Source organism: Callorhinus ursinus, unplaced genomic scaffold (assembly GCF_003265705.2).
Source record: "Callorhinus ursinus isolate GAN/ISIS: 27379988/994484 unplaced genomic scaffold, GSC_fseal_2.0 scaffold5, whole genome shotgun sequence".
In the NCBI taxonomy this organism is placed as follows: Eukaryota; Metazoa; Chordata; class Mammalia; order Carnivora; family Otariidae; genus Callorhinus; species Callorhinus ursinus.
Genome location: NW_027397067.1, coordinates 45,803,762 through 45,816,950, shown reverse-complemented (window position 1 = coordinate 45,816,950; position 13,189 = coordinate 45,803,762). Strand labels below are relative to the sequence as shown.

Genomic DNA, 13,189 nt, shown 5'->3' with positions numbered 1-13,189 from the left:
AAGCTCTATCTAGGTGATGACTTTGTTTAGAACCAGTTTATAAAAACAACAATAAAACCTGAGCTCAATTCCAAATGATGTGGATGTCCAATAAAGATATTAGAGAACTCTAGGCTTGAGCCACATTACATTTAATAAGATTCCACAGAAATCACAATACTACTGAGTATCTCAAAGAAAATTTTTTAAAAAGATGTGCTACGGTGAGTACTGTGAATTGTGTAAAACTGTTGAATCACACACCTGTACCTCTGAAACAGAAAATACATTATATGTTAAAAAAAAAGAAGACAGTAGGAAGGGAAAAATGAAGGGGGGGAATCGGAGGGGGAGACAAACAATGAGAGACGATGGATTCTGAGAAACAAACTGAGGGTTCTAGAGGGGAGGGGGGTGCAGGGATGGGTTAGCCTGGTGATGGGTATTAAAGAGGGCACGTTCTGCGTGGAGCACTGGGTGTTATACGCAAACAATGAATCATGGAACACTACATCAAAAACTAATGATGTAATGCATGGTGATTAACATAATAAAATTTTAAAAAATTAAAAAAGATTAATACTGGCTTCCCAGGTTAAACAATGGTAATAAAATTTCTGCTCAGCTAGGACAGCTATGGCTATCCAGAACATGTAGAGTAGGACAATCCTCTCAAGGCTAAAATGACATTCATAAGTTCCTAAAATAGAAGGTCTCTGGTAGATGACTCCAGGTAACAGTTAGGTATCATATAAGGATTAAGCTACTACTAAATATAAACTATGAATATAAAAATTTTTTCTATTTTCTCCAGAAGTTTCTTTACTTGGCATAGTGATTAATATTCTTCCACGATGTTGCCTGAGTAGTAGTATATTGTATGGATACGCCATAATGTGTTTAATTATTCATCTATTGATGAACATTTGGGTTGTGTTCAGTTTTAGGCTATAAAATAAAGCTGCCAAATACATCTGTGTAGAGAAGTCTTTGCATGGACATATATTTTTGTTTCTCTGAGGAAAAACTTAGGGAGGAATGACTAGGTCATATGCTAAGTGCAGGTTATTCTTTTTTCAGGAATTTCCAAGTTGTTTCCAAAGTTGTGTAATTTTCACATTCCTAGCTACAGAATACAAAGGGTTCTAGATGGTTCACAATGCTCATTGTTTTTATTTCAACCAATCTAATCAGTGTATAGTGGACTGTCTTCATGTTTTATTTTGTTTTTCCCTGATGAATGATGATGATGAGCACCTTTTCATGTGCTTACTGACCAGTAACATCCTCACTGGTAAATGTTTGTTCAAATCTTAGCCCTGGTCTTTGTCTTCATTTTATTTTTTTTAACTGTTCTTTGTCATCATGTTATCAAGTAGAAAGCATTCTTTAAATATTCTAGATAATAGACCCTTGATTTCATTTATTTTTTATATTTTTTATTGTTATGTTAATCACCATACATTACATCATTAGTTCTTGATGTAGTGTTCCATGATTCATTGTTTGTGCATAACACCCAGTGCTCCACACAGAATGTGCCCTCTTTAATACCCATCACCAGGCTAACCCATCCCCCCCACCCTCCTCCCCTCTAGAACCCTCAGTTTGTTTTTCAAGAGTCCATCTTCTCTCATGGTTCGTCTCCCCCTCTGACTTACTCCCCTTCATTCTTCCCCTCCTGCTATCTTCTTCTTTTTCTTTTTTCTTAACATATGTTGCATTATTTGTTTCAGAAGTACAGATCTGTGATTCAACAGTCTTGCACAATTCACAGCGCTCACCATAACACATACCCTACCCAATGTCTACCACCCAGCCACCCCATCCCTCCCACTCCCCACCACTCCAGCAACACTCAGTTTGTTTCCTGAGATTAAGAATTCCTCATATCAGTGAGGTCATATGATACATGTCTTTCTCTGATTGACTTATTTCACTCAGCATAACACCCTCCAGTTCTAACCACGTCGTTGCAAATGGCAAGATCTCATTCCTTTTGATGGCTGCATAATATTCCATTGTGTATATATACCACTTCTTCTTTATCCATTCATCTGTCGATGGGCATCTTGGCTCTTTCCACAATTTGGTTATTGTGGACATTGCTGATATAAACATTGGGATGCACGTACCCCTTTGGATCCCTACATTTGTATCTTTGAGGTAAATACCCAGTAGTGCAATTGTTGGATCACATGGTAGCTCTATTTTCAACTATTTGAGGAATCTCCATACTGTTTTCCAGAGTGGTTGCACCAGCTTGCATTCCCACCAACAGTGTAGGAGGGTTCCCCTTTCTCCACATCCACGCCAACACATCTGTCGTTTCCTGACTTGTTAATTTTAGCCATTCTGACTGGTGGGAGGTGGTATATCTCATTGAGGTTTTGATTTGGATTTCCCTGATGCCGAGCGATGTTGAGCACTTTTTCATGTGTCTGTTGGCCATTTGGATGTCTTCTTTGGAAAAATGTCTGTTCATGTCTTCTGCCCATTTCTTGATTGGATTATTTGTTCTCTAGGTGTTGAGTTTGATAAGTTCTTTATAGATTTTGGATACTAGCCCTTTATCTGATATGTCATTTGCAAATATTTTCTCCCATTCTGTCGGTTGTCTTTTGGTTTTGTGGACTGTTTCTTTTGCTGTGCAAAAGCTTTTTATCTTGATGAAATCCCAATAGTTCATTTTTGCCCTTGCTTCCCTTGCCTTTGGCGATATTTCTAGGAAGAAGTTGCTGTGGCTGAGGTCGAAGAGGTTGCTGCCTGTGTTCTCCTTTAGGATTTTGATGGACTCCTGTCTCATGTTTAGGTCTTTCAACCATTTGGAGTCTATTTTTGTTTGTGGTGTAAGGAAATGGTCCAGTTTCATTCTTCTGCATGTGGCTGTCCAATTTTCCCAACACCATTTGTTGAAGAGACTGTCTTTTTGCCATTGGACATTCTTTCCTGCTTTGTCAAAGATGAGTTGACCATAGAGTTGAGGGTCCATTTCTGGGCTCTCGATTCTGTTCCATTGATCTATGTGTCTGTTTTTGTGCCAGTACCATACTGTCTTGATGATGACACCTTTGTAATAGAGCTGGAAGTCTGGAATTGTGATGCTGCCAGCTTTACTTTTCTTTTTCAATATTCCTCTGGCTATTCTGGGTCTCTTCTGGTTCCATACAAATTTTAGGATTATTTGTTCCATTTCTTTGGAAAAAGGGGATGGTATTTTGATGGGGATTGCATTGAATGTGTAGATTGCTCTAGGAAGCATTGACATCTTCACAATGTTTGTTCTTCCAATCCATGAGCATGGAACGTTTTTCCATTTCTTTGTGTCTTCTTCAATTTCTTTCATGAGTATTTTATAGTTTTCTGAGTACAGATCCTTTGCCTCTTTGGTTAAATTTACTCCTAGGTATCTTATGGTTTTGGGTGCGATTGTAAATGGGATCAACTCCTTGATTTGTCTCTCTTCTGTCTTGTTGTTGGTGTACAGGAATGCCACTGATTTCTGTGCATTGATTTTATATCCTGCTACTTTACTGAATTCCTGTATGAGTTCTAGCAGTTTTGGGGTGGAGTCTTTTGGGTTTTCCACACACAGTATCATATCCCATCTGCAAAGAGTGAGAGTTTGACTTCCTCCTTGCCGATTTGGATGCCTTTGATTTCTTTTTGTTGTCTGATTGCTGTGGCTAGGACTTCTAATACTATGTTGAATAGCAGTGGTGAGAGTGGACATCCCTGCTGCGTTCCTGACCTTAGGGAAAAGCTGTCAGCTTTTCCCCATTGAGAATGATATTTGCTGTAGGTTTTTCACAGATGGCTTTTATGATATTGAGGTATGTACCCTCTATCCCTATACTCTGAAGAGTTTTGACCAAGAAAGGATGCTGTACTTTGTCAAATGCTTTTTCTGCATCTATTGAGAGGATCATATGATTCTTGTTCTTTCTTTTGTTAATGTATTGTATCACGTTGATTGACTTGCGGATTTTGAACCATCCTTGCAGCCCAGGGATAAATCCCACTTGGTCATGGTGAATAATCCTTTTAATGTACTGTTGGATCCCATCGGCTAGTATTTTGGTGAGAATTTTTGCATCCATGTTCATCAAGGATATTGGTCTGTAATTCTCCTTTTTGATGGGGTCTTTGTCTGGTTTTGGGATCAAGGTAATGCTGGCCTCATAAAATGAGTTTGGAAGTTTTCCTTCCATTTCTATTTTTTGGAACAGTTTCAGGAGAATAGGTATTAATTCTTCTTGAAATGTCTGATAGAATTCCCCTGGGAAGCCATCTGGCCCTGGGCTTTTGTTTGTTGGGAGATTTTTGATGACTGCTTCAATTTCCTTAGTGGTTATAGGTCTGTTCAGGTTTTCTATTTCTTCCTGGTTCAATTTTGGTAGTTGATACATCTCTAGGAATGCACCCATTTCTTCCAGGTTATCTAATTTGCTGGCATAGAGTTGCTCATAATATGTTCTTATAATTGTTTGTATTTCTTTGGTGTTGGTTGTGATCTCTCCTCTTTCATTCATGATTTTGTTGATTTGGGTCCTTTCTTTTTCTTTTTGATAAGTCTGGCCAGGGGTTTATCAATCTTGTTAATTCTTTCAAAGAACCAGCTCCTAGTTTCGTTGATCTGTTCTACTGTACAGACCCTTGATTTCTGCTCAGGTCTTGATCTTGGGTTTGTGGGATCGAGCCCTGTAACAGGATCCCTGCTCAGCGGGGAGTCAGCTTGAGATTCTTTCCCTCTCCCTCTGCCTCTCCTGCCCCCAACACGTGCTCTAATAAATTAAAACTGTATTAAATAAATCTTTCTCCTAGTGTATGGTTTTCTGCTATCTTACTATGTCTTTCAAAGAGAAAATGTTTTTAAACTTGATTACACCCAATATCAAGATCAATTTGGGGAGAGCTGCCATTAGAACAATATTGACTCATCCAATCTATGAACAGGTATATCTCTCCAGTTAGGTTCTTTAAATTCTCCCAGCAATGCTTTCTGGTTTTCAAGGTACAGGTCTTGGACATCTTTAGTTAGATACATTTGTTTATGTTTCTGGGGACCAATATAAATGGAATGGGTTCATTCCATTTTCCAATTGTTTGCTGCTACTATAATAAAATATATTTAATTTTTATTCATTACTCTTGTCTCCTGCAACCTTGATAATTTTATTAACTCCAGTAATAGGCTGTTGATTCCTCTAGGATTTTCTATAAAATATTTTATCATAAACAAATAGATCTTTACTTCTTTCCTTATCTTTATGCCTTTTAATTTCCTTTGCTTGGTTTACTGGAATGGCTAGGACATCCAGTATGATACAGAGCAAGTAGAAAAAGCAGGCATTCTGGGCTTTTTTCATATTTTAGTGGAAAACAATTCAGTATGATATTAAGTATGATATTTGATTTCCTACATATATCCTTTATCAGTTTTGAAAAATTCTCTAATATTTGTAATTTGCTAAGAGTTTTTATCATGAATGGGTGGTTAAATTTTTCAGATGTTTTACCTGCATCTATGGAAATTATCATAGGATTTTTCTCACCTCTTTTACTGATACGGTGAATTCTACCAAATGATTTTTGAATATTAAACCAAACTTGAATTTCTAAGATGAATCCTACTTTATCACCATTTATTAACTTTATGTACTGCTATATTGATTTGCTAATATTTGATTAGGAATTTTTACATCTATTTTCATGAGGGATATTGATTTCTAATTCCTTCTTTTGTAAAAACTTTTTCAGAATTTGGTAATAGGATACTGGCTTCATAAAACAATCTGGGAAGAAATCCTTCATTCTCTATCTCTGGAAAAAAATTTGTAAAAATTTCCTATATTTTTCCCTTGAATATTTGATAAAATTCACCCACTGGGGTCTGAACTTTTCTTTAAAACTTATTTTGATAGCAGATTTAATTTCTTTTATAGATATAAAAGGATATTCAGATCTTCTATTTTGTATCATTTTTTGTAAAGTTATTTTACAGTAAAATTTTCTATTTCATCTAAATTGTTACACTTGCTGGCATAAAGTTGTTCATATTCTATTATTCTTTTAAAATCTATAGGATCTGTGTGATAATGCTTCTCCTTTATTCCCAATATTGGTAATTTGTATTTTATCTTTCTCTCTTTATTGTACAGTCATCTCTGCTCTTTTATTGTTTTTGGCCTTTTACTTCTTTTGGGTTGATCTTGTTCTTACTTTTCTAGAGTGGAACCTTAAGTGAATGACTTAAGATCGTTCTTCCTTTCTAATGTAAATATTTAAAATTATGTTTTTCCTCTTAAGACTACTTTACTATATCCACCTTTTTTATTATCATTCAACCAAAACATTTTCTTATGTCCAAGTGATTTTGTCTTTGATTCATAGATTATTTAGAAGGATGTTTACTGTCTAGATATATAGTTTTTTTATAGTTTATTACTTATTTCTAATACATTTTGACTATGATTAGATAATATACTTTATTTTAATCTCGTAAACAAAATGAGACAATGTACACCTGAAAAAAATGTGTAGTCCATGTTTTTTAGATATGGTGTTCTATGAATGTCAATTGGATCAAGGTGAGTTTGTAGTATTTTTCATTCTTCTAGATCTCCAATTATTTATTTTTATCTGGTTGCTTTATCAATCGCTGACAAAGGTGTTATAAAACTTCCCTATTATGTCTGTGGTACTTATTTTTCATCTAGTTGCTTTATAATTGCTGAGATTGTAAAAAAGTTCCCCCTATGCAGCATGGAATAGAATCATGTTTTTTTCCTTTAATTCTACCCATTTTTGTTTCATGTCATTATTTATCTCTGGTAATACCCTTTTCCCTTTTGTTTATTTGATATTAAAATAAGCAAGTCCAGCCGTCCTATGCTGTTTGTATGCTATACTGTTCCTATGCATTTATTTATATTATATCTATTTCTTTATGTTTCTAATGCTTCTCTTTTAAGCAATATATAGTGGAGTCTTGCTCTATAAATTTTTGCCTTTTAATAGGAATAGCTGGATCAGAGGTCAGCAAACTTTCCCTTAAAGGGTCAGACAGTAAACATTCTAGGCTTTGTGAGCTACACTGTTTAAGCAACCTCAGACAAAATGTAAAAACTGGGTTTTTGGCCCACAGGCTTTTGTTTGCTAACTCATGGTCTAAAGACTCTTGGTTAACATCATTAACATTTAATGTTGGTGAGAATAGCTCAGCTCTACCATCTTACTTATTTATTTATTTTTGTTACAAGTTTTTATTTAAATACTAGTTAGTTAACATACAGGGTAATATTGGTTTCAGGAGGATTTAGTGATTCATCACTTACATATAACACCCAGTGCTCCTCACAACTAGTACCCTCCTTAATACCCATCACCCATTTAGCCCATCCCCCGCCCACCTCATGCCATTAATCTTCTTTGTTCTCTATATTTGAGTCTCTTATGGTTTGCCTCCCTCTCTTTTTTTCCCCCTTCCCCTATGTTCACCTGTTTTGTTTCTTAAATTCCACATATAAGTGAAATCATATGGTATTGGTCTTTCTCTGACTTAAAACTTATTTCGTTTAGCATAAGAGACTCTAGCTCCATCCACGTCATTGCAAATGGCAAGATTTCATTTTTGTTTCTACCGTCTGTTTTTAAACTCTGTTACCATTTCTTGACTTCTTTAGATCATTTGAATATTTTTTGGTATTCCATTTTAATACATTTGTTGGCTTTTTGGCCATATCTCTTTGTATTTTTGCATTTTATTTTTAGTAGTTATTTGAGAAGAATAATATATGTTGAAAAACTTTCATAGTCTAGTTAGAGTTTAAACTGTACCACTTCACATGATATTCAGAAATCTGGCAGCCATTAGGTCCCTTTAATCCTCCATTAACCAGGCAGGGAGAAGAGGAGAAAGGAGGATGGTATCAGTAAGGAGGCTCTATGAAATATGAAATAATATTTGAACCCACTTTAAAAAAAACACACTCTAAAAACTGGCTTAATTAGTGGCTTATAACCACTAATGCTGAGAGAAACGTAGATTTATCAATATTGACCTGTTGGATCCAATGCCTACCTAAAAGGAATTGTTTTAAAATATATTACAAATAGTATTCAACACTGACAATCTATGTAGAAAGTATAACACAGTCTGCTTAAGGTTAAAGAAACAAGTTAACTATATGCAATTAATAATTTGTATAAATCCAGGAAACTGGAATTCATATTAAATTGTAACAATACAGAATTCAACATATTTGGTTTATACCAACTGAAATGTTATAGAAGTTCTGAGTGAGAATCTGGTTGAAAATTATATTTGATCCGTTAAAAGACTCTTCCAGTGTGGTAATAAAGTAGTCCTTCAGTGTTTAAACACGTTACATCTGTAACTGATTTCATTCTTTCAGCCAAAGGATGCATTTATGCTGCCACCATTACATTTTCAGAAGAGTTTAAGTTACAAAACTTGAGAGAGCTTCAAAGCAATACTTAATCTAACCATTCTGATCTTGATGGCTCTGTTAAAAATAATTTAGGACACTAAACAGAAGAGAAACCCTTTACAAAATTGATAACAATTGTTCTTAAATCACATTATTTTAAATTTCCTTTCATAAATCAACTATACTAACCTGAGGGTTCGAGCATTTTATCTGAAGTGACTGTAGGTCAACATGGAGACAGACAACAAATGAATGCCTTGTATCAGGTCCTGTAGCGAGTAGTTTTTGAGATGTAACAGCTAGAGTAGAGGTACAACCCATAGGTTCCACTAGGCAAAGTGTCACTTGTTTTCCGAACAGGGTATACATGCTGAAATGATGCAAGCTGATAGTCCAAGGAAAAGCATTACCTGGTAACAAGGACAAAGGGGGAAGAGAAGCACACATAGGAAAACATAGTTGTCACTTGACAGTAAGGTGTCTATCATGTATTTTTGAAATATAAAACATTTAATACAGCATCAGAAAAGTGACTATACCAGAGACCAATGTGCTAAACAATTTATATACTGTTTAAAAGTAATTCTGACAAATGTTTATATTTGTATTTATTATAATATACTACATATCAATAATCCTATATATCATAGAACATACAGAAAAAACATACTATTACATCAATAATTATATACATTATGAAACATACAGAAATAGAACATAAGGAAATGAGAGAGATAAATGGAAGTTCTAACTTCCTCTTCCTTCACCCTAGTGGGCTGCATTGTGCAACTGCTGGGGATGTATTCATTATACCTTGGAGATCACAGATCTAGCTGAGGAATAAGAGATGAAAAGAATAAATAATCTATTATCGTCTATTGGACCGCCTGCATCAAAATCACGTGGGTGCTTATATAAACCATAGATTCTTGGTTTCTAACTCAGTCCTTCTTAATCAGACTCTCTGGGGGTAAGACCCAAGATGCATTTTGGTTAAAAAAAAAAAAAGATGCATTTTGGTATTTTCTGCTGGTGATTCTTATGTATAATAGGTTATTTTTAAATAAAATATACTTGATAAAAATAAGCACTCATAAATATCAGGAGTAAAAACAAAATTCCTTTCCTTCTTTTATATTTTTTCTTTTATTTCTGTATCAGAGATTAATTCATTAATATAAATTATGAGATAAAACTATTTTTTAATGCAGCTATAGATAAAGTGCTTTGTGAAATGATTTTTTCAAATATACTCAGTATTGGAATATTTATTAACATTTATTCTTGAGCTGCCAACTAATGCAAAATAGGTTCCTATGATTTGCAGTTTTGACTTTGCAATTCTACTAGCACTTGTAAGAATAGATATTATAGACATCTTTATGAGGAGCTAAATAATTTTTAAGCAAATTGAAAATACTTATTTTCTAAATAGAGAGGTACTAGTACCTCACTGCAAATAAATTAGAAAATATAACATATAAAGAATAATCAAAATCAGTCCTAAACAAACTAGAAATAATTATATAGGAAGAAAAAACTTGTCAAAATGGGAGGTACTGATAATCACTGAAGATAAATTAGAAAATATAAAAAGAAAAATCAAAACTAGTCAAAACCCTGCCACTCCCAGTAATAATTATTAACATAACTAATATTTCCTTCAAGTCTTTTTCTTCCCTACACTGTGCTGGATATGCCCACACAGTTAGAAGCAGGGTCACAGTGTAAATACCAAGTGAATTACAAACTGGATCATACTATATATTTATACATATACACACATTATATATGGAATATAAGTACTCATTTGAACTATGGTGATAGTAAGTAGATGCTACAAGGTAGGTTCTTGTAAGTTTGAGTACTCAAAATGTCTTGACCAAATATAGTTCGTAAGATTAAAATTAGAATCTTTGAAATTGAGACCTAGATACTAGAATGAATCTAGCTACATAGTAGGCCGCAATAACTTGACTGGAAACAATGAAAACTGCATAATAGTATGTGGTCAGCACTGTAGCACTCTGCCTGTCTTAAGATTTAAAATATTTGCCCCCAAGAAAGAATGACAAACACTAAATCATCTGTAACTAATTCTAAAATTATTTTAAAACCTACACAAAGTTCCATGCTTTTTTACAAAACAAACTCTTTGCCAAAGGCCTTAAAATATTCTGGAATGATTTCAGGTTACATATTTTAAAACTGGTAGTGAGCTATATATAGTTTTTCAAATTTTATGTTATCCAAGAAATGCTAAATGGTGGGTATGTTGAATGAAGAGCATCAAATTTAAATTTGGTAAATTAAAAATAAAATCCCAAATGACATTAGTACTATCTCAGATGTGTCTCGGCCTCTCCTTTGGAAAGAGACCAATAAACTGAAATCCGTTTTATTATATTCTGTCTTAAACAGAACATTTTAAAACAATACTTAACACCCATTTATTTAGTCTGCAGATTGTCTTTTAAGAAAAAGCACACTCTACATGTAATGACAAAAATTTCCACAATCATTGTGAAATAAATTATCAAAACACAGCAAATCATTACCTGCACAAGTATTCCTCTTACATACATGTACACACAAAATAAAAACACCTTACCTATTTATAACACTGGGAATATAATGTTCTAGAGGCTCCCTAAAAGATGTTCAGATGTCCGTGGCACGCCAGAACCACGAACTATTCTGAGACTTTCAAGACCAGTATTTTACTTTAATTGTAAAGTTCTAATGCTGTAACATGTTTTATTTTAGATAAACTACTGTTGGCAGAATTCAGAAATTTTCAAAGTATCTAAAGAACAAGAAAAATGAAAAACAAAGAAAACTTATAATTCCATTTCTGTGTGAATCTGTGAAAACTCTATTATTGACAGAGAAAAAGATACCAATAAAGTAATTATCATGAAAATGACAAACACACACTGTTTTAATTCAGATTAAATAATTTGGAAGAGCATGAATATGACTGAGCTTTGGGGAAAAATAAATATATAAGGAAAACTCAGTAAGACCATGTGCTACATGTGTCAAAAATGAGGAAGAGAGCACTGGAGTTTATTAGATAATATTAATTTACAACCGAGAAAAATTTTAGAAAGTATACACAGTGGATTTCCTTACATTGTATGACATGTTGCTGATTTTGCATGACACCAGAAGCAAAATATAAAAAACTGGTTTAGATAACAAAGAAAATTATTTATGTATTATACACACAAACACTCAAAAATTTTATTATCAATGTTGGGGTCAGTCAAGAGTGACTAATTACTAGACCCTCATCATACAAATTTAATTTATGATCTTGAATCTTGGTAGATAATGATTAATATTTTGGAAAGGGAATCAGGTTTTCCCTCTCTAAAGATACTCTACTAGACTACAGGAAAAAGTATATACACTTGGGGCCAAAGTGAATCACTTTACAAACTTCAATGTGGCAAATAAGCAAGTAGGTCAATATTGGAGATACTCTCATTTTTTTTTTTTTTTTGCTTTCTTAACCTTAGTCATTGTCTTCAGAAACAAAAAAGGATCTTCTAATTTTTTCCATTATGTTCCACAATCCAGTATGACTCAGGCAGTTTTTTTATTTCAAATATGAACTGGTATAACAGAAATATTTTACTATCTACTGTGAGGTTGATACTTTGGAGACAGATATATTCTGCAAATATAAATGAGCCAAAACTGCAAACACTGCTTTCCCAAACCACTTAGCACTTAACTGATTTAAGACAGTTAACATAAAGGGTTCTTTAATTCTATGTGATGTTAATTTAAGTAATGGGTACTTTCAAGGAATGAGGCATTAAAAATAATATGAATATAACCAATTTTCCTGGCAGAGAGCAACCAAAATGCCTAGAAGAGAGGTAAATGAAAATGAATAACCTATAGATTTATTTGCTCTGCAACCAAAATTCTCCATTTTGGAACAACACTAAAAACACAAATAATTGGCAATTAAAAATGGGCAGAGGACGCAGCAACTTCTTCCTAGAAACATCACCAAAGGCAAGGGAAGCAAGGGCAAAAATGAACTATTGGAACTTCATCAAGATAAAAAGCTTTTGCACAGCAAAGGAAACAGTTAACAAAACCAAAAGACAACCGACAGAATGGGAGAAGATATCTGCAAATGACCTATCAGATAAAGGGCTAGTATCCAAAATCTATAAAGAACTTACCAAACTCAACACCCAAAGAACAAATAATCCAATCAAGAAATGGGCAGAAGACATGAACAGACATTTTTCCAAAGAAGACATCCAAATGGCCAATAAACCCATGAAAAAGTGTTCAACATCGCTCGGCATCAGGGAAATCCAAATCAAAACCTCAATGAGATACCACCTCACACCAGTCAGAATGGCTAAAATTAACAAAGTCAGGAAATGACAGATGTTGGCGAGGATGTGGAGAAAGGAGAACCCTCCTACACTGTTGGTGGGAATGCAAGCTGGTACAGCCACTCTGGAAAACATTATGGAGGTTCCTCAAAAAGTTGAAAAGAGAGCTACCGTATGACCCAGCAATTGCACTACTGGGTATTTACCCCAAAGATACAAATGTAGTGATTCAAAGGGGTACGTGCACCCCAGTGTATATATTAGCAATGTCCACAACAGCCAAACTATGGAAAGAGCCAAGATGTCCATCAACAGATGAATGGATAAAGAAGATGTGGTGTATACACACACACACACACACACACACACACACACACACACACACACACA

The 13,189-nt window shown here is 34.3% G+C and overlaps 1 protein-coding gene across 9 annotated transcripts in view; it reads right to left on the bottom strand.

Annotated features, from left to right (window-relative positions):
* The window catches only part of VPS13B (vacuolar protein sorting 13 homolog B), a 746,502-nt gene that overhangs the window by 355,598 nt on the left and 377,715 nt on the right, over nucleotides 1–13,189 (bottom strand). For all 9 annotated transcript variants that reach the window (XM_073893022.1, XM_073893021.1, XM_025870900.2 and 6 more), the window contains one exon: nucleotides 8,622–8,842. In XM_073893022.1, the coding sequence (XP_073749123.1) occupies nucleotides 8,622–8,842 (221 nt within the window). The remainder of the gene's footprint in view (nucleotides 1–8,621; nucleotides 8,843–13,189) is intronic.